Here is a 23,512-nt window from a genome sequence, read left to right as displayed (position 1 = left end):
AAAAACATATGATCTCCCAGACTCAATATGTAATCAGTTTGTCGTTCGTAGTCTATAGTGACGATTTAGTGTTTTCATCATGTAAAAATGTAAGTTGAGTAAAAAATACCATTTGTTTCTTGATTTTTATTTTATTTGTTTACAATATAGTTGAAATTATTTTTTTAAAAATTGCACCAATTAATTGTTAATTAAAATTCAAATTCTTTATAATTATTTATATTTTACTAAATTATTATTTTATTTATTTTATTATTAATTGTAATTAATAATATAATATTTAATTATTATTAATTATAATTAATAATAATAAAAAAAAAGTTATTGATAATTATCAAAATTTATTAATTTATTACGGAAAAAAAACTTTATCTGGAACAGCGATATGTTTTTCTAGAATAGCGAAAACTTTTTCTGTTTTATTGAAACATATCGCTGTTAGAGTGAAATTTATCGATATTCCAGGTGAACCTTTTTTTCCGTAAATAAAGTAATTAATAAAGTAATTAACTTTATATGTATAATTAATTAGATTAGCTTTTAAAAATTATTGTAAATTGTAACAATTAATGTAAATTTTCAATTACAAAAAACTGAAGAAATTGTTAATTGTTTGAAAAAAGTACAATAACGAAAATTATTAAATTAAGAAATCCAGGACAAAAATCCTTGAAGTTAAATGAAATACAAGACAAGTTTTATAAAAATTTTCTAGATAAAATCTAGTTATGTAAATTAAAAATGCGACTTGGTGTTGCTCTTTAAAATGCAACAGAAGTACATGAAATTTTTTTGAACTAAAATTTTTATTTATTTACTATTTATTATTTTTCATTAATTTCTGTTTTTGTTATTATTTATAAACAATATTATTATTTTTTATTTTTATTTTATTATTTATTATTTATATTTTATTTTTTTTTATTCCAATATTTAATTAATTTACTACCATATTATTTCATGAATTTATTTCCATTATTTAATAACAACAGAACAGTAAAAGAAGTATTATTATAAGACAAAGTATAATAATTAATTGGTGAAAAATTATAAATGATAAATAGTAATAATTATAAATGACAAGTATATTAATAATTATGAGCATTATGTGTATAATAACAATGAATAAAATTTACGTATCTTGAATTATGATCATCGTGGAGACAAAGCATTTTTTTTTTTTTTTTTTTTTTTTTGAAGGCAAAAACAAGGCCATATTGACTTTTACATTTTCATGCAAAAAAAAAAAGAAAAACGAGGAAATGAAATTGAGTAGAAGCAAGAGGATGGCAAAGTTCTAGTGAAGCTTTGTGTATTGATGAAGTTTGGGGAGGAATATTTTAGAGTCCTTTTGCTTTACAAAATGATTGATCGCCATGTAATTAATAACGTTTCCTAATGGACCAATTATTTGCACTATTAATTAAAATTCCGTCTCACTGATCAATGGAAATTTATCTTTTTCCCACGCTAAGAAATTTATATATATATATATAATATTTCCAATATGAAAATGATTTACAAATATACCATTAAGCTAATTAATAAATAACAATTATTCAAATATTCTCCCTTATTCATATTTAATTAAAAATTTTTCATTGAGAAAATGGAAGAAAAATATTCTTTAATCAAAAGAAAAATCATAATTTTGAAATTCCTTTTTTTTTATTTATGTAAAAAAAATTTCTTTTTATTTTCACCTTTTCTTTCAAAAATGAATAATTTTTTTATAGTTCAGTTTTTTTATTATTTTATAATTTATTTTATAAATATTTTATTTTTATTTTATTTAGTTAGTTAATTTCGTATCCAAAACGTTATAAAACCTTGAAAAAATAAAAATTATTTTTTTTTAATCAAATGAGAAGGGCTTAAAATTAGATTAAAATTTTACGATTGTTTCTAATCTAATCTTTCTGTTTTAGATAAGCCTGTTTCCACTAATAAATTTTGTATAATTTATTCTATCGATCTATTTATTAATTTAGTGCGTAAAAATGAAAGTTTTGTCCACTTATTATAAAATTATAAAAATTTAATAATAATAATAATAATAATTTATTTTCTTTACTATAAAAATTTAATAAATATTTTTGTTGAAAATTAATTTTGATTTAATTATTTAGTTAAAAATTTTTTTTTTTGAAATTGAAATTTTTAAATATGAGTATTTTATTAATATAAGTTGAGTAAATCAAAAGTTATAACTTTACCCCAGTTTTATTATCCTTAAATATATCCTGTTTTGTTGATATGAAAGAGGTTCTTGAAAAGCGAAAGAGAAGTTGAACCCTCATCTCAATTGACAGAAAGCTGTTTTAGCAATGTTCTCTAAAAGTTTTTTCATGTCAATGTGAAGTACTGCGTGAAAATTTTATCGCTCACTATTTGTGAAGTTCACCCTAAAAGTTGCGTATTACCCAAAAAATTTATTGTCCCGTCAAGTCGCTTGACTCTAAAGTTCAATAAATCCTCAAGTTAACTTTTTCCCATATAAAGAAACTTTATTTTAATTTTTTTCTTTCATTTGTTTTTTGTTTCTTTCTTTATATTTATTTATTTTTATTTATTCCTTTAAATTTAATTTTTAATTTTAATTTATTTAATATTTTAATTTTAATTTAATTATTAAAAATTATTGTTTATTTATTTGTATTGATTTATTTTTTATGAAAGAAAATAATCTCACTTTCTAAATCTACGATATACACGTGTTGAAATGTATAAATGGCCTTGAAGACAAAATGCATACTCATTTTATCCTTTCATGTCTTGTTTAGAATTTTCAGCATTTGAATATTTTATTGAAATGATAGAATTAAATTTATTTGAGAGAAAATAATTTTGTAATATATTTATATATATATATATAGTTGAATCTCAGTTATATAGTTTCATATATAATTGCTCAGTCATTAATCAAACCCTATTTTCGTCTATAGTATTGAGTAATAAAAAAATATAATAAAATGAAGAAAGGTGTACTATCTCTTTATGAGATGTGGGAGTAAAAATTTTTATGCTCTAATTAAAAAATTTCTTGAGTGCCTCATGACACTTTTATAACTATCTGTTTCGTAATATCCTTGTTAAAAAGTTGGTATAACTGAACTTCCAATATGATAAAAATATAAGTGAAATATTTGCCATAATTTTAGCTTGTATATTTTTCGATATAAAAAATAAGAAAATTTTTTTTTTTCATTAAAAAAAGGGTTTAATGGAAAAAGTTTAATTTTATGTATAGAGTAAAAGTTGTTATATTTCCTAAAAAATACTTAAGTCTTATTTTTTAAGTAGAAACAGTTATTTTTGTTAGACAATATTTGTTTTCAAGTAGATAAACATTCCTTGGTTGGATAAAACTTAATTTTTTTAAAGAGAAGAAGTATTTTTTCTCAGAAAATACTTAGTTATAACAAGAAAAATTAATTTTGTCAACTAAAGTTTTATTTTAAGTAGAAAAAATTGTTTTGGTCAGACAAAAATTAATTTCAAGTGATAAAAATTTCCTTGGTCAGACAAAATTTAGTTATCAAGCAGAAAAATTTGTTATTTCCAGAAAAAACTTGATTATAAAAAAGAAAAAATTAATATTGTTATGCGAAACTTTTTTTTAAGTGAAAAAATTAGTTCTGGTCAGACAAAAATTAATTTTTCTTAAGGAGAAGAAGCATTTTTCTCACAAAAAATTTAATTTTAACAAGAAAAATTAATTTTGTTACGAAAAATTTGTTTTTAAGTAGAAAAAGTTTTTTTGGTGAGACAAAAATTTATTTTCAAGTAAAAAAAATGTCCTTGTCCAGAAAAACATTACTTTTCAGGCAGAAAGCTTTTTTGTGACAGAGGAAGCTTCTTTTTAAGTAGAAAATGTTGTTGTGGTCAGAAAAAATTTATTTTCAAGTAGAAAAAACTTTCTTGGTCAGACAAAACTTAATTTTTCCTAAGAAGAAGAAGCATTTTTCTCGGAAAAAATTTAATTTTAACAAGAAAAATTAATTTTGTCACGAAAAATTTGTTTTTAAGTAGAAAAAGTTGTTTTGGTCAGACAAAAATTATTTTCAAGTAGAAAAAATGTCCTTGTCCAGAAAAACATTACTTTTCAGACAGAAAGCTTTTTTGTGACAGTAGGAAGCTTCTTTTTAAGTAGAAAATGTTTTTGTGGTTAGAAAAAATTTATTTTCAAGTAGAAAAAATTTCCTTGGTCAGACAAAATTTAGTTCTTAAGCAAATAAATTTGTTCTGGACAGACGAAAAGTATTTTCAAGTAGAAAGAATAATTTTGTTTGACATCGTTTATCTTTAAGTAGAAAAACAGTTTTTTTGCAGAAAAACCAGTTTTTAAGTAGAGAAGGTTATGTTGGTCAGACCGATCTTAATTTCTTTAAGAGAAAAAGTTTTTTTTAAAAAAAAAATTTGTTTTAACAAGAAAAATTAAATTTTCAAGAAAAACTTATTTTTAAGTAGAAAAACTTGTTTTGGTCAGACAAAATTTATTTTCGAGTAGAAATATCTTTCTTGGTCAGACAAAACTTATTTTTTTTAAGAGAACGAAGCTTTCTTCTCAGAAAGAACTTAGTTTTAACAAGAAAAATTAAATCTTGTCAAGAAAAGCTTCTTTTTAAGTAGAAAAAGTTGTTTTGGTCAGACAAAAAATTTTCAAATAGAAAAAGATTCTTTGGTGAGACGAAAATTAATTTTCAAGCAGAAAAATTTGTTTTTTTGAGAAAAAACTCGTTTTTAAAAAGAAAAATTAATTTTCTCAAGTGAATCTTCTTTTTAAGTGGAAATTTTTGTCCCAGACAGTCAATCTACTTACTTTAATGTAGAAAAACTTTCTTTTTTATAAGCAACGTTTTTATTTACTTATCTATTATTCTTTTTATTTAGTAACGTTTCTTTAAGTTAAAAAAATATTTCTGTCAAACAAATCTTATTCTTAAGTAGAAAAAACGTCCTCGGTCAGACAAGCCTTTGGTTTTTAAGTAGAAAAAGTATTCATTTGTCAGCCAAGGTTTTGTTTCAAGTAGAGAATAAGCATTTTTGTCAGACAGAAGTTATTTTTAATAGATAATAGTAATTAATTAACATAATTTAATATCATTAATATAAATATAAAATTATTAATATAATATCATATTATTAATATTATATAGTATTATATAATATTATCAATACCGAATAATATTATTAATATTATATGACATGCGTTTTACATTTCAGATAACACGTCATGTAATATTACATAGATGGACATACTGTAGAATATTATTATTATTAGAAAAAAAAATCATTAATTATGATAATATATTAATTTGACAAATAACATCGTATTGATTTTTCTCTCTTAAATGTGATGTAATAAATTTTTTCTATAAATTAATATACATACATATATATGTATTATATAAAATACGAGAGTCAAAAATAAAATCAAAGATGACTGTCGATAAAATTGATAGATCACAACAATTTGTTAAAGTCGATGATAGAGGTTTTCAGCCATCAGAAAAATGGAGAATATTAAAAAATATTTTAATGATCGGATTTGCATTCATGATACACTTCACTGCCTTTATGGGGGCGAGTAACCTTCAAAGCTCGATCAATGCAGATGAATCTTTAGGGACGTTCACTTTAGCCTCAATTTATGGTAGCCTCATCTTCAGCAATATTTTCCTGCCAGTGGTTCTAATAAGGTATTTTTAAGTTAAATTATGATTATTATTATTATTATACTTAAAGGGGCAATTATTTTTAATATTTTTTTAAAAAATTAATTTTTGAAAAAAAAAATTAAATTTTTTCTTTTTAGTTGGTTAGGATGCAAATGGACCATTTCATTGACCTTCATTGCATACATGCCATTCATTGCTGCTCAGTTCTACCCTAGATTTTATACGATGATTCCTGCAGGATTAGCAGTCGGTCTTGGAGGAGGACCACTTTGGTGTGCAAAGTGCACTTACTTGACGGTCGTATCAGAGGCTTATGCCAGTGTCTCAGATTTAAGTGCCGATATTCTAGTCACGAGATTCTTTGGTCTTTTTTTCATGTTTTACCAAATGGCTCAGGTCTGGGGAAATCTCATTTCATCAGCTGGTGATTATGAATTTTTAGAAATTACATTTTTATTTTTATTTTTCATTTTATTACATTCTTTTCTAAACATTAAAAAAATAACACACAAAAAAAATTGTTTCAAAAATTCTACACTGTAAAAAAATTAGAGAGTTAACGTTACTGGGAGTTGGGAGTTAAAATTTTCGAGTTAAATATCAACTCAAAAAGGGAGTTAATAATTAAATTAACTCCTTAAAACCAACTCCCACTTGGAAAGGTTCCCCGGAAAGTGCCCCCTGGAGGTTCTATCAGAATTCCGCCGGAACTTCCAACGTAATTCCGTCGGAATTCCATCGGAGTTTCATAGAATTTCCAATGGGATTCCGACGGAATTAGGACTCTAAAAATTTTGAAAAAAATTAATCGGAATTCCGTCGGAATCCCATAGGAAATTTTTTGGAATTCCAACGGAATTACGTTGGAAGTTTCGGCGGAATTTTGATAGAATCTCCAGGGTGTCAATTGCGTAACTTTTTCCGGATCCCACATTCCAGATTCCACATTCTGCACTCCACTTTTCACATTCTGTATTCCGGATTCCACTTTCAAAATTCTGTATTCCAGATTCCACAATCTGGATTTCGCTGTAAAAATTATGTCTTCTATAATCCGGATTCCACTTTTCACATTCCGTATTCCATATCCCACATTTTGAAAGTGGAATCCGGAATATGGAACGTGGAATATAGGATCCGGATTTCGGAATTTTAAAAGTAGAATCCGGAATGTGGAATATAGGATCCGGATTTCGGAATTTTAAAAGTAGAATCCGGAATATGGAAAGTGGAATCCGGAATGTGGAATATAGGATCCGGATTTCGGAATTTTAAAAGTGGAATCCGGAATACGTAATGTGAAAAGTGGAATGTGGAATCCGGAAAAAGTTACATAATAGAGCCCCAGGGGGCACTTTCCGTGGAATCTTTCCCTGGGCATAAAATTAACTTGTAAAGCATTAACTCCCTTCGCTTTAACTCCAAAAGGGTGGGAGTTGAATCGAAATTAGGGGGGGGAACTCCTGGGGAGTTGAAATTTAACTCCTTTTTTTACAATGTAGTTAGCAAAATTAAACGTGAAATTTTTCTCCAGTCAAAGAAATTAATTATCTCTCTCTCTCTTATATTTAGAAATGAATTTTTTTATTTTATATAATTTTTTTTTTTTTTAATTGAAATTTCAAATAATGATAACTGTGATGAGTGATAGAAATCGAACGTAAAAATAAATTGAAAATATTTATTTCTTCGAAAAAAAAAAATGAGGTCAAATGTGCAGTAAAATAATAGCTATCAAGTTGTTAGAAAAATAATAAATTTTTTTCTTCTATCCGTTTATAACATCGTAAATTCTCACGTTTGCTTGATAATGCTACACATCATATATATAACGTTGAATCCATCGTGCAACCATGGCACGAATTGTTCAATTGGTAACGGATATATATATATAAATTGAGAGTACTCACGTTCACTTTTAAATTATATCAAATCATCCCAATGGTACCTATAAATTATAGTTCGTTTTAGTGACAGGTATTTCAATTTATTTAAAAGGAAAAATTAACGACAGTGAATTAAAAGCATATTTCAATCACTATTTCCGAATTTTTTAATTCACATTTTTTTTTCAATTTAAATTTGTTTTGTACATAAAGAATATTATACAAAAAAAAAAAAATTTATTACCACAATTTTTTGGTAGGGTTATTTATTAATTTTGATAATTTTATTTATCATAAATATTTAATTTCGAGTCATTCTTTTCGTTTTTGTAGATTTTTTTGATTGAAAAGAAATTTTTTAATTATATAATAATTTTATTTTGTTTAAATATTAAATTTTTAATTCTTCTCTTTTTGATAAATATTTTTATAAATTCAAAAGAAATTTTTCATTTATATATAATAATTTTATTATTAAATATTTAATTTCGATTTACTCATCACTTTTTTTGTAGATTTTTTGATTAAAAAGAATTTTTTCATAATTTTATGATTTTTTTTGTAATTGACGAATTGAAAAGTTTGTATAAACCCTATTGGGTATGCAAAGAAATAAATTATTATTATTATAATTTTATTTGTGAATTAAATATTTAATTTCGATGCATTTTTTTTAATAAAAAAAAAAAAAAAAATTCCAGTACTCTCATATGGAATGGAAGCAAAGGAAGTGGAAAATGTATTAAATAGCACAGTGGTATCAGAAATTTGTGGAGCACAATTTTGTGGTATCGTTGAAGCAAATCCAAATTTAGAAGCACCAGCACCAGAAAGAATTTGGATGATTTCAGGGATTTATTTAGCTTGTATGATCATTGCGTGTCTGATCGTTGCATTTGGCGTAGATTCCTTGTCAAGGTAAATTATTAATTTATAGGTCAATGTTTAATTTACGATAGGTAGTTGACAATATTGACACTGACCATTGCTAATGTGTATGTATTATATCAATATACAGTTATATTAAACTCTCCTTTGACAAAACATATATATATATACATATGGTTTTGAGAAAAAAAATTTCCCAATTTTTCTAATTTCAGTGAAATATTCCTTTAGAATATTAGAAATAATTTGTTTTGGTAAAATATTCCATTTTTATTTCTAGAAGTAATTTTTAATGGAATATTTCATTTTTAATTTTATTAATACTGAGTAATAATTCATATTGGAATATTAGAAATATTTTTTCAAAAATATTCCATTCATATTTCTGGAATATTCAATTTTTAATGGAATATTTCATTGAAATTTTACTAATATTCTTGAATAATAATCCATATAATAAAATTAGAAATATTTTATTTAAAAAATTCCATTATCAAATAAATATTTATTTGAACTAAATAATTTTTATATAATATGAAGATATATAAAATACCACCGAGTGATAAATTCATATTATTATTAAATAATTTTTATTTGACTAAATAAATTGTAAAACGAATCCAATAATTTTCTTTATTTAAAACAAATAAATATTTATTTGATTTGTAAAGTATTTTAATAAAATAATTTTTACTTAATACAATAGTCGTAATCGTGGAATATTTCATACGTGAATATTTAGATTAAATTTATTAGTAATTAAAAATTAAAAATTAGAAATTAGTAATTAGAAATTAGTTTGAGTGGAATATTCCAAGAAAAGTAAATGGAATATTTCCCATATACGAAACTGGGATTAACGGAAAATTTATTATAGATACGATAGAGGCAGAAAGGGATCAGCAACTGGAACATCTGGTTTGAAATTGTTAGCAGTGACTTTGAAATTGTTGAGAGAGAGAAGTCAATTATTAATTTTGCCACTGACAATGTTCATAGGAGCCGAACAGGCCTTTCTCTTTGCTGATTATACTGCTGTATGTATAGAGACAATAGAAAAAAAAATACAAACACATATATTAATGAAAATTCCATAAAAATTCATTTTATTCTCATTTTTTTTTGAACGCATGAATATATTCTTGTTTAAATAACAAAAAAAAAATATATTTTTCACTGGAGAATGAAAATGAAATATTTGAAAATATTCCATCGTCATATATATATATATATTGGTAGGAGCTTATGAGATTTAATTTTAATTTTCAGTCGTTTGTTTCCTGCGCCTGGGGTATTAATAATATTGGATATGTGATGATATGCTTTGGTGTGACTAACGCTATTGCAGCATTGGCCACTGGTTCAATAATGAAACTGACGGGAAGGATTCCCGTAATAATCTTTGCTTTTTTTCTCCACATGGGAATTCTCATTGCCTTGATCCTTTGGAAACCTTCGCCAGAACAAGGTCCCATATTCTTTGTTATATCCGGCCTCTGGGGAATTTGTGATGCAATTTGGCTTGTTCAAGTCAATGGTGAGAGTATTTTAAATATTTTTTTCAAAAAAAAAAAAGAAAAAAATTGACAAAAAACAATTCTTAGTTTTTAATTAAAAAATATTTTTTTTCAATTATAAAGAAAATTATTTTTATAGGATTTTTAAATACTTTTTTTTAACAATTGGATTATATATTCAAATAGATTGCATTAAACATTTTTTTAATTATTAATAATTAATAATTAAAAATAATTCGAATATAGATTAAAAATAATTCAAATCCGAAAAATAAATTATCCCTTTAAAAAATCAAAAAGTTAAATGGTTATTTTGGTGTTTTTTAAATTAACTTTTTATTTAAATTGAATATTTTTTTTTAATTGTTTGCTATTCTCGAAATTAAACATTTGAAATTTGAAGAATCAATTTCAAATTTTGGTAAATTTGAAATAAAAATAAAAACCAAAAATCTACCAAAAGCGGAAGCGAAGCTACCAAAATCTTTTTCGTATTATTTCCAATAAATTTAAAATTAAATAATTGAAATATTACTACTAGCTCCATATATGGGATTTTCGGTGCAATTACTTCTTCAATATTACAGATTTCTTCGTAGGATACTTGTTTATCGATCAATGGTTAAATTTACCATCGGTCAATCTCTTTCTCTTTTCAAAAAATTTCCTCTCAAAATGGAAATAATTGTATAATATTTCTTTTTTTTTAAATTATAAAATTTTTATTCTTTAAAAATAACAATTTTACAAATTAATTTGTTTTAAGGAAAAATTTTTAACTGTGTAATTTTTATAATCTTGATAAGGTAATATCTATTGCTGTAAATTCTTCCTTATCATCGTATGATAATTAATATATGGTTTCAGCGTTATGCGGCTTGCTGTTTCCAAATAAGGAAGAAGCCGCGTATTCAAATTTTCGATTATGGGAAGCAACAGGATCTGTTATTGCCTATGCATATAGTCCCTATTTGTGTACAGTGAAAAAAATTTATATTCTCATGTTTATACTTTGTGTTGGTATGATTGGTTATGGAGTAATTGAAAAAACTGGCGCAGTGAGAAGAATTAGCAAAGATCAAAATAAACCCGATTTTGAACTCGTTGCCTCATTGGACAAGTGAACAAATGAATTTTATTCTCGTGAGTGAAATTTATTTTTAAAAGTATAAAAAAATATTGTTAAGCATGCAGTATTATCAGAATAATTTTTTAAAGTAATTTAATTAATACAGTCGTTAGGTTTTATTTATTTTTTAAGAAATTTTAATTGTTTTTCAAAAATTGAATTTATAAAAATTCTTTTAAAGGATACGAATAAAATAAAACTAAATTGTTAAAAAAAACAGAATTATTAGCTTTTTAAGGAAATAATTTTTATTAGTGATTTAATAATTTAGAATAATTTAGAATAATTTAGAATAATTTAATATTAAAATAAATAATAAAATATTAAAATAAGAAAATAGTACTAAAAGTAATTTTATAGAATCAGAGTGGGAAATGAGCATTAGTCTTTGTTTTATATATGATTTGTACCACAATATATGTTTTTATTTAATTCTTGTGGACACCTACTAGATTTTACACAGGTATTCGCTTATTTTCTAATTTTCTTCCTTCGTTTAAATACGTTGTTTAATGTTACATCGTGGTTAGGTGCTAACATTCAAATCTATAGCTACATTTTTCGCTTAAAATCTAATTCTATGTATGATTTTTTTATCTTCCAACTGCTTCTTGTGTGCTTTACATATTTTTTTTTTTCTCTATAATCGTGGTCAATTCAATTTTTATTTTCGATATTTTAACTCTGTACATTGCCAATAACGCTTTTTTTTATTACAAATAAAAGGGGGAAAAAATTATACAAATTAATTAATTTTCATTGAGAATAAATTCTATTTCCAAGAATAAATTTTACTTTCTAGATAGATATATATATATATATATTTATAACATTTGATTAATTAACTAATTAATATAGGAACATTCAATTGATATTTGAATGTTTAATCTTCGAGTATTTGTATCCATTAATTAATCAAAAATTAATAACTCCAATTAATAATTAAACTTCAATTAGCTTCAATTGGAAATAAATTTAATTTCAATGAAAAAGAAAATTCGCGTGGCAGTTATTTCATTTTAAGATACAATTATAATATGCTTTTTATTGACCACGAATTTAGGAGAATGAATTGTCTTTTTTTTTTTTTTTTGATAAAAAATTTCCTCATTGAAAAGGAAGATCGTCGAGAATCTTAAGTTTATGGATTCTTTTTCTTGTTCATATTTTTTTTTTTTTTTTTGAATCGTTTTCTGTGTAAAAGATTTTTTTTTTTTGCTTTAAATATGTGTCTTGATAGTGTCAAGACCTTGATCAATATAATGAATCAAGAAGTCAAATGATCTTGATTCAGTCTCGGATCATCTGATTGTATCGCGTGAGATTTCTAACTTAACTTCGCACCTCTCTGTATTATATGTACAAATTTTTTTTTTCTTTTTTCTTCATGTTAATCGCATTTTATTTTTTATAAAACGTAATAGGAACTTTGGTTTCGCTGGGCAATGTTTTATTAACAGTTTCCTTGAAAAATTGAAATTTTTTCAATAATAAAATAAAAATTATTTAAACTTTTTTGTAAATAATAATATAAATACTTTATTTCATATTTAATTTTTATTTGATACTACAATTTAATTAAATATATTTCTAGATTCAAAAATGATAATAAATAACATTTGTATAAATTTTTATTTTAATTACAAATTTTCTATATTTTTAGAATCCAAAGAGTTGTTGTTCTAATGGAAATTGTTGTAAAACATTGCCTTGTGGATTTGACTTCCTTAGAAATATGACACGATTATACTTTTAAATTCTTAAATACTTATAGTAATTAAGATTTTTTTTTTTTTTCATAATGTTAAATGGAAAAGTTTACGAAGAAAATACACATGATTTCTCGCTTATTTTATTTTTCCTAGTTTTCGTACACATTCTTATTAACATTCTTTCCTATCACTTTTTATTTTGTTCCTATCAAGCTCGAGTCGCTTCATATTAATTTCGATAATAAAATTTAATAACCAGAATATTTCTGTACAAATTTTTTTTTTTTTGGTAAATTAGCTTCTCTTTGTTAATTTTTATCAAAATGTCAACAGGAAAATTTGGAATTTAAAATTTTGCTTCTCAAAAGGGCTTATTATAGAATACATTTTTTTTTTTGGAAAAGAAAAAAAAAACGGTAAAATATTTTCTCTTTCTGATTATTTTAAATAAATATTTTTTAACCATGTACATTTTCTTTGCATCTAGCTATTTTATAGCTTCGATTAATAATAAGTTTATTACTTTAGCAATTGCAAATGCGTCTATCTCGTTATCTAGCATTATCATTATTCATATATTTACAGATTGAAAACTACGATTTTTTAGTCAGTAAAACCACACGTGTTAATTAGCGGATCGTCAAATATTTTCGTATTTTTTATTTTTATCTAAATGTACATGAGCTAAATTAGAAATTCAAATTTTTATTTCTTCTTTTTGGTTAAAGGCCAAAAATTACAGAAAGTATTTTTGATTTTTGTTTTTTTTTTCTATATATTAAAATGGTGAAATAATTAATCAAAGAAACTTGAATTAATGAGAATATTTTTAATGTATAGTACTTTTTATTGTACCTTATCAACACGAAAAGATTATTTGCAATCCGCTTGAGAGATGCAGATAACAAAATTTGCATGGCCTAACTTTCGCGACTCAATTATGATCATGATAAGATAATTTAATTAGCATTGTAAAAAAAGTAAATCCATACAAAAAAAAAATGTGCAATTTTTTTTTCAAGGTTTACGTGACAAAAAAAAATTAAAAATTTTTATCTTCACCTTTTTTTCTGATACCAATTATTGATTAAATCTAATTAATCAGCAAATTTTTTTTTCAAAATTCCAAATATTTTTTTATTGGAATATTTTTTTTTTGTGTGTATATATCTTGTTTTTGACTAATTTCCTTTTTTTGTTGAAAATTCTGCTCAAATCATCACACGAAATTAATAAGTAATTTCAGAAAAATTTAGAAATTACGATTTTTCGAAAATAGTTATTAAATTTTTACAGAAAAAACAAAACAAAAAAAAAATTTTTTTTTTAATAATTGAGTTATATGTATAGTTAATTTTGAGAAGGCACAATGATTATCACTTGGATTATATAATTTAAAAATTTTCCCATCATGAAAATTGTCAAATCCATGTTTAAAAATGTATTCTTAATTATATCTTAAATTAATACTTAATAAACAAATTCATTAAAAGTAGTCAGTAATTTTATCGTGAGAGAGATTGTGAGCAAAATTTTTAATTATTCTTTATTCAACGATTATTGAAATAATAATAAAAATTTTCTTAATAATAGTAATAAAATTAATTTATCTAAATAAATAAAAATTCTAAAAAAAGATATAAAGAAATAATTGAAACAAGAATAAGAAACTAAATTTTTCAATTTGAATAATAAAGTTCTATTGATTATAACTTTTTAAAAATAAGAAAAATTTAATTAAATTCTATCATTTGAAAAAGTATAAAATAATTTATAAAAATAAAATTTTTAAATAACTCTACCTTTTGTGTGTGTGTGTGTGTTTTTTTTTTTTTTTTGAAATTAATAATTAATTTTATTATCAACGTCAATCAAGCTTATCGGGCGTAATGTGTCTCCTCACTCGATTTCTCCATTGATTTCTCTTTCGATTTCCAGTTGTCTCGTAATTCTTGATATTATGCCGATATCACAGTTCCTTCTATGAATCAATCCACCCACAAACTTTCACGAATCGAGATTTAAGACTGTTCCTAATTTCAATCGTTTTATTTTTATTTTTTTAATATTAATCAATAGAAGAAAAAAAATGGAAAATATTATTTTCCACTTTTACCGAGAGGCGAAGAAGTAAATTATGAAATTTCACCTAAAAACAAAGGTTTAAGCGTTTCCGTTTTCTCATTTGAATTTATTAAAAAGAAAATTAAAAAAAAAGCCTAATGACTAATAGAAAAAACGATTCTTTTCTTTTTTTTTTTTTTTTTGCTATAAAAATTAGTCTTTGATAGATTGAGTATTAAAAAGTATGAAAAATTGGAAGTTATAACTGCGCTAATTGTAAGTAAAAGATCACATGAAACTTAAATACAATAATTCGAGAGATATTATCTCATTTTTCTTTTGCGATTCCAATAACTTGTACACGAGTTGTAATCGATTTCTGCTAAAGAGAAGATAACTTTCACACCACCAATATCAATAGTAATAATTTTTCATCAGCATTTAATTTAAAAATGATACTTTATTGCTTCTTTTTTTTTTTATCTCAAAGTTTTTTCCTCTTTAGCTCGAGGTTTTACATCCCGTCTATAATTGCAAAAAAAAATTTGTTTTTTTGGGGTATGTACATTTATTTTTTTTTTTTCAATTTTTTTGTTAAGATTTATAATATCTAGAAACATATTTACAAAGTTTGACGATTTTTTTTTTTTTTTTTTTTTTTTTTTGTTCGTCTGTGTTTATAACTTGTCGTCGCGGGATCACATATCGTCGAATCCTAATATTAAAATTATTTACAGAATAATACACGCGTATACGTTTTTGCGATCACAATGCTCGCGAGACGAATCGCGATTTTCCTCTCAATTACCCTGTTCGAGATTTCAGAAATCTGTCGATTCGTCATCGCCTTTCAGTCGTTATGGCTACGTTCACTAATTTTTTTTTTTTATTTATTGTAAATTGGAACGTTCCGAGTTTCATTGAAAGCTAAATAATTAAATGAGTCCAAATGAAAAGTATTTTTTTTAGCCATACTTTTCATTTTTTTTTTTTGACAATTTGGCTATTAATTTATGAAAACCTTCTTAGACAGTGTCAAATTGGGTGACATTTAAATTAGTTAATTTTGTTTGGGAAAAAATTAAATTATTTTTTATGTTGAAAAATTGTGTGATTTAAAAAAAGGAAATTAAATATTTTGAAATAAAAAAAAAAAAAATTTGTAACCGTCATGAGTTACATTTTTCAAAAAAAAATACGAGTTGTCCCCAGACACGTGAGAAGACGAATGTCACCAAAAAAAGAAGCTTGTTTTTGGCGCTAGTATTTTTTTTTTTTTAATATTATGGAAGATATAGTCGATTTACATTTATACAACGCCCTTTGACATCATTCGTACAGTATTCTTCAGAGCTTGCCTCTTATTGCAGAACCAAATCCTTATTACTTCCCTTTCGTAGCCCAGCTGATGCGCCAGCGTCGTGATCTCGTTTCCTGGGAACAAAGTTTAATTAAGTCAGTCGGCAGTTCATTGACGGTAGAATGAGAGGAGTATATATGCTATTTTAATGAGCTTTCGTCGTTGGAATCGCGCGGTTTGCAAGTTATTAAATTTTAATTAATATTATAATAGAGGTCATAATTAAATATGTGTGAATTTGCATCAGGCGATAGGGATACTGCCAATAGAATGTAATTGTTTAACTTCAAACTTATATGTAGAGGAGAGGGCTGACTGCACCAATTATTGGTTACTCAATCAAGATTATATTTATGCGCGGGTAAATAAATTAGTCAATGTCGTCCGATAAGTAGATTATTGACTCAATTTAAATTCATTTTGTCTATATAAGTATTTTGTATAATTCATATACACGTATACAATTATATAGTATATATAATTAATAAATTAATCAACATTTTTTTCTGTCTAGACAGTGTTGTCATATGCTTAAGATTTCTTTTTTTTTCTGTAATTTATTTATGTCTTTTAAATTTATCTGACGAAAACGAAATTATTAAAATAGTTCTATAAAGTTTTTTTCAGATTATAAAAATAAGAAATTATAAATTATAAACTAACTATAAAAATTATAAATTAAATTAATTTTCTTATAATTTATAAATTTTTTTTCTTCTGATTTTTTTTATGCATAATTCTTACCATTTGGATGAGTATTTCTGCCAAAGTGAGCATTCAACAATTCAAGAGCTTGGGGTGTAAAGGAAGTGCGTCGTTTTCTTTTTTTACTCGGTTCAACTCCGATGAAATCCATAAGATGATTGGCACCGCTTTTATTCCTATAATCAAAAGTACTACTCTCACTCAAATTCTGGCATTAGCTTCAATTATTGGAAGAACAATATTTAATATGGGGCATTCTATGGGAAATTTTCATGGAAAATTTTTTTTTGTCTGAAACATTTTTTTTTCGAAGTCTATATGAAAAATAAGGAAATACGTATTTTTTTATTTGATGAAAAATGAAGGAAGTTATGATTTTTTGAAATTTAACGTCAACGAAGAAAGTGTGTTTTTGGAACATTTTTTAATTTATTGTACTAAGAAATTAAAAATTATGCTATATATGAAATTTGTTCATTTTTTCTCAAATTTTTCAAATATGTGCTCAAAAATAACGTACGTACAGAAGCAACAAAAAAGTTGAAATTAAACTCAAAAAGTGAGTTTTCTCAAAAGAGACACTTTCGATTTTTAATTTTTTTTTTGCATTACAATCTCTGATGATTGAAGAATTTTTTTCCCCTATCTGCGAAAGTGGTATTTTTAGTTTTTAAATTACTATTTATAATTTTTTTAGTACGGCTCACAGAATTTAAGCATTTTTTCTACAAATATAACCTTTTTTCATTAACATTCATTTGTTTTTTTTTTAATTTTCATGAAAACATACTAAAAATCGTTGCGTCAAGCTTAAAAATTGTAAATAGTAATTTAAAAACTAAAAGTACCACTTTCGCAGATAGGGGAAAAAATTCTTCAGTCTTCAGAGATTGTAATGCAAAAAAAAAAAAATTAAAAGTCGAAAGTGTCTCTTTTGAGAAAACTCACTTTATAAGTTTAATTTCAACTTTTTTATTGTTTTTGTTATAGGTACGTTATTTTTGAGAACATGTTTGGAAAATTTGAGAAAAAATGAACAAATTTCATATATAGCATAATTTTTAATTTCTTAGTACAATAGATTAAAAAATGTTCCAAAAACACACTTTCTTCGTTGACGTTAAATTTCAAAAAATCATAACTTCCTTCATTTTCATCAAATAAAAAAATACATATTTCCTTATTTTTCATATATAGACTTCGAAAAAAAATGTTTTGGACAAAAAAAAATTTTCAATGAAAATTTCCCATAGAATGCCCCATATATAAATTTTTTTATTAAAAAAAAAAATAATAAAATACTCAATACCAAATTTATTCGAAATTTTTCAAATTTTATTTTACAGAACAAAATTAAAAATTACATGTTATTTAAGAAAAAAATACTAAATTTATTTAAATTAAAAATTCACAGAAAATTAAAAGGCATTAAAATAAGCTTATTATTTTAATCCAATTTTGCTTATTTTAATCCATTTTAGTATTAAAATAAGCAAAATTGGATTAAAATAATAAGCGTTGCAGCTAATTTTAATACCTTTTAATTTTCTGTGAAATCGACGAAATTTTGAAATTTTTTTTTTCCTACATGTAATCTTTAATCTTGCAAAGTGAGAGTCGTGTTGTTTTTTTGTGGATTTGTTGGTTGTGTTGTTCTTTTTTTTTGTAAGGGGTGGAAGGGAGGCGGAGATCGTCGTTTGCCGGTTAAAATTTATGTTTTTAATTTAACTCTGAATGACCAACTGTCGAGCGACATTCGAGGACGTGCGGAGGGTTTTTGGCGAAGGGTAACGACAACGAGAGGGTAGTAGGAGAGAGAGAGGGGGGGGGGAGGGAGGGAGCGGATAGCACGAAACAAAATTAGCATCGCGCGGTGATATTTCGTCGAATTCGCGAAAACAATATGCTAATGGAGAGAAGCGAGAAACCAGTAGTAGGTGGTATATATATATATATGGCAAAAAAGTACCTATATAAACAATTGTCAAAAAAAAGTTCATCTCATTACAAAAAAAAAAAAAAAAAAAAATGTGTTTAAAAAATAATTTTTTTCTTTGCCCAAAAATTCGTCAATTATTTAATAATATAGGTTGTTAATTTTTTTTGTTTAATGATTGGAAAATTTTTCAAGTAATTAAAAATTTGTACACTGAAAAAAATTTATTTATTTAATAATTAATTAATTTATTTATATATTAAATTATTTAATAATTTATTTATTATTGGTTCATATACCACGGGGAAAATTTATTTTACTGATTTTTGAACCCCCTCCCCCCATTGTAGATACAAAAATACATTGAATCGTGGACATTTTTAAACACCCCCTCTCCCTAAAGTCTCAACGTGGCATATGGACGGCCCCCGAATTAATTAATAATTTATTATTTAATAAATAAATAAATTTAAATAAATAATAAATATAATATAATATATAATAATAATAATATTAATAATATAATAATAATATATATATATATATATATATATATATATATATATATATATATATATAATAAATATAATATAATAATAAATAATAAATAAATAAATAATAAATTAATAATTAATTAATTAATAATTTATTTATTTAATAATAAATTTAATAATTTTCAAATAATTCGAACAATCGGTTACTTGACTATTTAATTAAATATTGATTAACTTTTATTAATTAATAAAAAATCAATTAAATATTGATAGATTTTTATTAATTAATAAAAAATTAATAATTAATTTTTACAAAATCATCCCTTATTGGTTTATCGTTACTTTTTTTTATTTATATTATTCCAAAGTCGGTTTATCGGGTGAAGAAAGAGAGAGAGAGAGAATTTGAAGATGAAGATTGAGACGACAGGACACTTTGTGGAGGGGAGGGGGGGGGGTGTAAGGAAAACGTGAATAAGAGAGTAGAGAAGCAATGTGGTGGATGGTAAAGGGGTGGTGTAAAAGGTGGTACTGGAAATGGTGCTAGAGAGAGTGAGAGAGAGAGAGAGAGAGAGAGAGAGAGAGAGAAGGCGGAGGTGGAGAGTAAAGAGGGGTACATCAGAAACCTGATTTTAATTAGTCCACAGTTTAATTACTCGGCAGATAAATCGTGCACGTGCACCGCATAAACCAGCCGCTTTCATTTTTCCGCCGCGCGCCACCTCACCAAGTATAGGTAAGCAAGTAGATATTTGTATATATATATGTGTGTGTGTGTGTGTGTGTTTGTAAGTATATAAGTAAAGTTAGTTGCGCGCGTCGCGATTCAAGCAATTGTGCACCACGTGCTTTTACCAGGTAAGTCGCGCACTTGTTTCCACACGCGTTCAAATAGTAAACCAAAAATCATTTTTTCCTCTTTTTTCAACTAATTTGAAAATTAATTCCCTACTCTATAATCTTAACTTCGAATATTTATTAATTAATTTATTATTTATTTCTTATATATTTTTTTAATTTATATTTATTTACTACATTTATTATTATTATTAATACTATTTATATTATTATTATTATTATTATTATTATTATCCTAATATTGGTACCAATTTGATCCAATTTGGTATCAACTTAAATACACTGAAAAAAAATTATTTGATTCCAATAATCGGTTACTTGATTATTATCAAATAATTATTATTTGAAATGGTATTTGTTTCAAATACAAAAATTATTGGTTCAAGTAAATATTTATTTGATAACAGTCAAGGAATCAAGTATTTGAATCAAATAAATTTTTTTGTACAGTGTACCTTCAAGAATAAACCACTTGGAAAGATTCCCCGGAAAGTGTCCCCTGGAGGTTCTATCAGAATTCCGCCGGAACTTCCAACGTAATTCCATCGGAATTCCATCGGAGTTCCAAAGAATTTCCGATGGGATTCCGACGGAATTCCGATTAATTTTTTTTTCAAAATTTTTAGTGTCCTAATTCCGTCGGAATTCCATCGGAAATTCTTTGGAACTCCGATGGAATTCCGATGGAATTGCGTTTGAAGTTCCGGCGGAATTCCGATGGAATTGCGTTGGAAGTTCCGGCGGAATTCCGATGGAATTGCGTTGGAAGTTCCGGCGGAATTCCGACGGAATTGCGTTGGAAGTTCCGGCGGAATTCCGACGGAATTGCGTTGGAACTTCCGGCGGAATTCTAATAGAACCTCCAGGGGTCACTTTCCGGGGAATCTTTCCAAATGGGAATCCACTTATAAAATTTTTTGATACATTTTCTTTTCGATGTAATTTTACACTGTCAATCATAATAATTGACCTAATGACAAAAGACACATAGTGAAATGCATATTTTAAGAGGTAAATTTTTTTTTCCTACTTTTGTTTTTGTTAGCGTGTTGGAAGACGCTAATCGAACCGGTATCGGGCGAGACCGCGGTGTTAATAAGCATGAAAGAAGGATTCAAGAATTTCTTCCTTAAGTATTTGGATTTTTTTTTTGTTTTTTTTTTTGAAAGACCCCACACTATATATGTGAAAGCATTGAATCGTAGTGCAAAGATCACAAGACGATATATATGTATGTGGTCACGATCTTTACGCGCGGCAAATTTGCCCACAATCTCTTTCTCTTTTTCTCTCAATTTTTTTTTTTTTTTTTACTTCTTCGTCACTCTAATTAACATTCCATGTATTTATTACACACGGTTTTGCAATTAATCAGGTGAATTCAATTAGCAATTTAACCAATTAGTATACGCATGCATTCGCACTATCGTTTCTTCTTTTATAGACAAAAGTCACTTGTTAGGATTTTTTTTTGTTAAAAAAGAAAAAATTTTATTAAAAAAAACATAGATAAAATAAATAGGTCTCCAAATTTAGAATATATAAAAATTATGAAGGAAAGTTTAAAAACTAAGTTGAATGATTAATAATAATTAATTAACGTTCACTTGTTTATGTTTCAAAAATTATTTTTTAATAAAAAATTATTACAATAAAAAATATATAATAAATTGCAATTTTGTCAATTCAAAAAGTTTTCGTTTATTTAATAAAATGATTTGCGTGTTGATAAGAAAGAAAAAAATATAATTTAAATAATCGGTTACTTGTCTATATTATAAATAAATATAATTACTTCAATTAAATAATTTTCACCTGAAGTAAATTTCGACTCGTATAATAATTATTTAATAAAAATAAATAAACATAATTACTTGAATTAAATAATTTTCACCTGAACTAAATTTTGACTCGTATAATAATTATTTAATAGAAATAAATATTTATTTCATAATAGTCAAGTAACGGATTATTTGAATCAAATAAATTTGTTTTTTTTTTCCAAGGGAGAAAGGAATTCGCTGATTACTGATAAGTAACTCACCTCTTTTTAGATTCAATTATAAATTTTTCCAAGACAGGCTTGATCCTCTGCGCGCTCTTTGGTGTAATGTCTAGTTTTTCAAACCTATAGTGAAAATGACGTTTTTGCGTATTTTTTTTTTTGTTATTTAAAGCATATTAAAAAAATGCTGCCGTAAAAAAAACATAGGAAAGCCAATTTTAACAAAAATAATAGAGAATATTGTGATATTGAAAAAAAATAGTTTAAAAAATTAATTAATTTAATTATTAATAAATAATTAATAATGAATGATAATAATTAATATTATTATCAATATTAAGTATTAATTATTAATTAATGAAAGAATAATTTCATTTTATTAAGTTTTTTTTTTCTCCAATTATAAAAACTGATTGGAAATTTAATTTTAATTAATAATAATAATGAAAAAAAGACAATATTCTCGTGAAAACAAATTGTCTAAAGGAGCACTAGAAAGGCATGCATCATTTTTTTTTTTTTGTTACAGGACATTGACAATGCGCGCATGCTTCTTGACTTGGTGATACGAAATGCACGATGTTGCCAACACGTGACTCGGTAGCGTGCAAAATCGTTTTTCTTTTAATTCTTCATCTATATAGGGTTGATTGGGAAATGAATTGAGTGTTTCAGTATTTTACAAAATATTTTTCATAAAAATTGTCAATGTGTATTTATAGTTATAATTTTATCTATTTTATATATTTATATTTTTATATATATACATATAAATAAATAAAAATATATTTTCATTGTATGTATTTTATTATTATAAAAATTTGTATAAAAGAAAGAAAGAGGGAAGGATTTGTGTTTGAGGTGTAATTATAGAAAAAAAAAATATGGATACGAGTCTTTCGCGTGTTGGCGACACCGTGCCCAAGCTTGCCAATGCCCTGGCTCAGAGAAAGTTTTTAAAAAATTTTGCTTCAAAAGTGCTCCTTTTTCATTTCCGTTCTTTTACTATTCTCATTAAGCATTTTTTTTTTCAAATCATCGCTTTTTCGTAAGAAAGAGAGAGAGAAAGAGAGAGAGAGAGAGTGTGTGTGAGAAATTCTGGATCTATAGCCTTCTTTTTTTTCAGCGGCGAAAAAAAAAATATTGGAAGAATTTCTTGAACACATCACGCTAATTTGATTTACATATATACATAGTCACGAAGATGGTATTCCTAATACGAGAAAAAAGGGACTTTTTTTTGGATATAATAATTTTGAATAAATTAAGTATTGAGT

General features: G+C 24.9%; 2 protein-coding genes across 7 annotated transcripts in view; one reads left to right on the top strand and one right to left on the bottom strand.

Moving 5' to 3' along the window:
* The first annotated feature begins 37 nt into the window (after positions 1–37).
* LOC127288404 (UNC93-like protein) lies at positions 38–23,034 on the top strand. 3 transcript variants are annotated; one of them, XM_051315822.1, is made up of 8 exons: positions 38–89; positions 5,227–5,702; positions 5,819–6,105; positions 8,269–8,485; positions 9,333–9,492; positions 9,725–9,992; positions 10,840–11,115; positions 22,765–23,034. In XM_051315822.1, exons 2-7 carry the CDS (start codon positions 5,443–5,445, stop codon positions 11,094–11,096), a joined length of 1,449 nt encoding a protein of 482 aa, XP_051171779.1. In that variant the 5' UTR covers positions 38–89; positions 5,227–5,442; the 3' UTR covers positions 11,097–11,115; positions 22,765–23,034. The 3 variants fall into 3 exon arrangements, with proteins under 3 accessions (XP_051171779.1, XP_051171778.1, XP_051171777.1); XM_051315821.1 differs by lacking the exon at positions 22,765–23,034 and adding an exon at positions 11,462–12,951; XM_051315820.1 differs by lacking the exon at positions 22,765–23,034 and having other exon boundaries at positions 10,840–11,317.
* The window catches only part of LOC127288403 (POU domain, class 6, transcription factor 1), a 164,741-nt gene continuing 154,315 nt past the window's right edge, over positions 13,087–23,512 (bottom strand). For 2 of the 4 annotated variants that reach the window (XM_051315817.1, XM_051315816.1), the window contains exons 10-12: positions 22,275–22,358; positions 16,982–17,133; positions 13,087–16,311 (exon numbers count right to left, since the gene is read on the bottom strand). In XM_051315817.1, coding sequence (XP_051171774.1) covers positions 16,187–16,311; positions 16,982–17,133; positions 22,275–22,358 — 361 coding nt within the window. In that variant the 3' untranslated portion in view covers positions 13,087–16,186. The remainder of the gene's footprint in view (positions 16,312–16,981; positions 17,134–22,274; positions 22,359–23,512) is intronic. The other 2 variants (XM_051315818.1, XM_051315819.1) reach the window with 2 other exon arrangements.

This window comes from Leptopilina boulardi, unplaced genomic scaffold (assembly GCF_019393585.1).
Source record: "Leptopilina boulardi isolate dan_hultmark-lab unplaced genomic scaffold, ZJU_Lbou_2.1 LbouV2_386, whole genome shotgun sequence".
NCBI lineage: Eukaryota > Metazoa > Arthropoda > Insecta > Hymenoptera > Figitidae > Leptopilina > Leptopilina boulardi.
The sequence above is the reverse complement of the archived record's forward strand: the minus strand, read 5'-3'. Positions and strand labels throughout refer to the sequence as shown.

Excerpts from the sequence above, each read along its gene's own strand:
- LOC127288404 (XM_051315822.1), top strand. The coding sequence starts at position 5,443 with ATGACTGTCGATAAAATTGATAGATCACAACAATTTGTTAAAGTCGAT. Across the intron at positions 6,106-8,268 it reads AAATCTCATTTCATCAGCTG|TACTCTCATATGGAATGGAA; the intron begins GTGATTATGAAT and ends AAAAAATTCCAG. Across the intron at positions 9,993-10,839 it reads TTGGCTTGTTCAAGTCAATG|CGTTATGCGGCTTGCTGTTT; the intron begins GTGAGAGTATTT and ends ATATGGTTTCAG.